Source organism: Acanthisitta chloris, unplaced genomic scaffold, assembly GCF_000695815.1.
Source record: "Acanthisitta chloris isolate BGI_N310 unplaced genomic scaffold, ASM69581v1 scaffold1240, whole genome shotgun sequence".
NCBI lineage: Eukaryota > Metazoa > Chordata > Aves > Passeriformes > Acanthisittidae > Acanthisitta > Acanthisitta chloris.
The window spans coordinates 27,262-29,979 of NW_008653185.1; the positions used below are offsets into that span (position 1 = coordinate 27,262).

A 2,718-nucleotide genomic window follows, 5' to 3' on the forward strand; every position below is an offset into this window, starting at 1 on the left:
AAAATACTTGATGCAAACCCACTAACATAAACAGACAGACAATACATCTGAGATGGTCACCGTGACCATCCTGCAGTCAGGAACACCTGAGGGGAACCTCCAGAACAATCTCCCATGGAGAGCAGGACTACTGTCCATGTACTGTGGCAACAGCCAGGCTGGAGGAAGGTCACTGCCTGCACAGTGAGACTGGTAGCAAAGACAGGCAGTTCCTCTTACCTGACACAGGGAATATTGTTTGAAATGGCAAATTTGCTGTAGATCTCCCTCTGTGACAGGAACTGGTTGAGGTCTCCATTCTCCATGTACTCTGTTATCATGCACAGAGGGTCATCACGCACACACACCCCCAGGAGCCGGATGATATTTGGGTTCTTCAGCCGTGACATGATCTTGATCTCCTTCAGGAAATCATTTCTGGGAAAAGAGAAAACATGTTTGAATCCTAAACTATTCCTCTGTCTCACAAAGCAGAAGTGGCATGTGAGAAAAGCTCAGTGCAGAGTCATTTATGCTTCTGCACACAGCAAGTGTGAACATTGGTGCTGTGCTAGTGTTCCACACTGACCCTTTCCAGAGGAAACAGGATTAACACAGCACTTCAGTTCAACATCACAGTTATCCCTAACCCCCTCTCCCTGCTGTGTCCTGTTCCTTCCATGAACACACCAGAGACATGACAGTGTCACAAAAGTCCCCAGGGTTAACCTGTGTGCAGCTGCTGTTGGAGAGGATTTGCTTTCCTTCCCAGCTGGTCAGCACTGTGGATCCACTTACCTGGCTGTTTTGTTGACATCTGATCTCAGCATTTTCACTGCTACAAGGACTGGCTGGTGAGTGAATTCTGAGGAAGAGACTCCCAGGAATTCCAGCAGGCCATCAGCTTCACAAAGGTGCACCTGCAGGGCAGAAGGCAGAGGCAGCTATAAGAGCATGAACAGGCAGAAAGCCAGAGGAAAACAAAATCACAGTGAGGTCACTGGTTTGGTCACTGCTGGCAGAATGACCAAGTGAATGATCTAAGGAAGGTGACAGTTCTGATCAGAAGTGGAAATCAGAAATAACCCATGGGTTGGCTCTAGATCCTGGACAATGTATGTCCATACATGAGGCAGAAATGTACAGGAATTGCAGCTGGATGTGTCTCCAGTGCACTGAATTCACCACGCATGAGCAGACTGATGCAGCAGGGCACTGAGGCAGTCCAGTTCATCCAGGACACACTGGAGATGGTTCAGAAAGGCCCCCAAGCCTGGAGGTGTTTGCTCTGCTCTGCCAGTGAAGGCAAACAGCTCAGCTGCAGCAGGGCTGGCACGTACAGCACAGCACAACAACAGAGCAGGACTGTCCTGCAACCTTGAGTCGCTGCTCAGCCTTGACTGAGGAGCATCCAGGAGCTACAGCCAGAGGAGAAAAGTGTGTCTGTAATGTGATGACCTCACCTGTGCACATACACAGTGATGAATACTGATGACTACACATAGTCCCAAATTTCTTCCAACAAATTAACAAGTAAAGCCATAAAATTACTGCCAGGGTGGTCTGAGAAGGGGTGACAAGACACTTGCTTGAGAAGTTACCAGAGTACCGATCCAAATGGAGCACTGGGTGGGGAAAGCAGACAGACCTGAGTGTGTGGCTAGGAAAAGGGACTGGAGGAGGAGAGCAGACTGGATGTGTCAGTCAGACTTGCAGCAGTGAAGGTAGATGGTTCGGCCCCCAAGCCTGGAGGTGTTTGCTCTGTTCTGCCAGTGAAGGTGAACAGCTCAGCTGCAGCAGGGCTGGCATGTACAGCACAGCACAACAACAGAGCAGGCTCTGCCAGTGAAGGCAAACAGCTCAGCTGCAGCAGGGCTGGCACGTACAGCACAGCACAACAACAGAGCAGGACTGTCCTGCAACCTTGAGTCGCTGCTCAGCCTTGACTGAGGAGCATCCAGGAACTACAGCCAGAGGAGAAAAGTGTGTCTGTAATGTGATGACCTCACCTGTGCACATACACAGTGATGAATACTGATGACTACACATAGTCCCAAATTTCTTCCAACAAATTAGCAAGTAAAGCCATAAAATTACTGCCAGGGTGGTCTGAGAAGGGGTGACAAGACACTTGCTTGAGAAGTTACCAGAGTACCGATCCAAATGGAGCACTGGGTGGGGAAAGCAGACAGACCTGAGTGTGTGGCTAGGAAAAGGGACTGGAGGAGGAGAGCAGACTGGATGTGTCAGTCAGACTTGCAGCAGTGAAGGGAACGTAATGGGAGTGTAATGAATTTTGTATGAAGAAAGCAGCAAGAACCTGTGACAAACATGGTGAGGAGAAAGAGGAGATAGCCCAGAAAATGGGACAAACCTGCAGAACAGGAACAAAAGCACAAGGATATTGCTGCAGCTCCACAGAGAATGAATCTGCTGTGGTGACAGTACAGCCATGCGACCTGGAGCAGGGAAGAGAGCCACAGCACTAAGCACAGGTATCCTGAGTGCAGGTGATGTGCCACTGAGTCCAGAGAGGTGATGGCTAGGAGCAAGGAAGAAAAAAAGACAAAGGAAGCTCTGGAAAGGTTAAAGAAGCACTGAGCCATGTTTCTAAAAGCAAGACAGCACACTCAGCCAGGGCAGTGGAGCAGAGCACAGGATGGTGACCAGGTTGGTAGCAACTAAGGAAGTGAGAAGGAACAGCAGAATGTGGTGAGACACATCTGCAAAGGTGAGGGA

At 49.6% G+C, this 2,718-nt stretch overlaps 1 protein-coding gene across 1 annotated transcript in view; it reads right to left on the bottom strand.

Moving 5' to 3' along the window:
- Positions 1 to 2,718, bottom strand: part of LOC103807008 (discoidin domain-containing receptor 2-like) — a 32,301-nt gene that overhangs the window by 6,442 nt on the left and 23,141 nt on the right. The window contains exons 12-13 of the mRNA XM_009079729.1: positions 778 to 899; positions 220 to 417 (exon numbers count right to left, since the gene is read on the bottom strand). Coding sequence (XP_009077977.1) covers positions 220 to 417; positions 778 to 899 — 320 coding nt within the window. The remainder of the gene's footprint in view (positions 1 to 219; positions 418 to 777; positions 900 to 2,718) is intronic.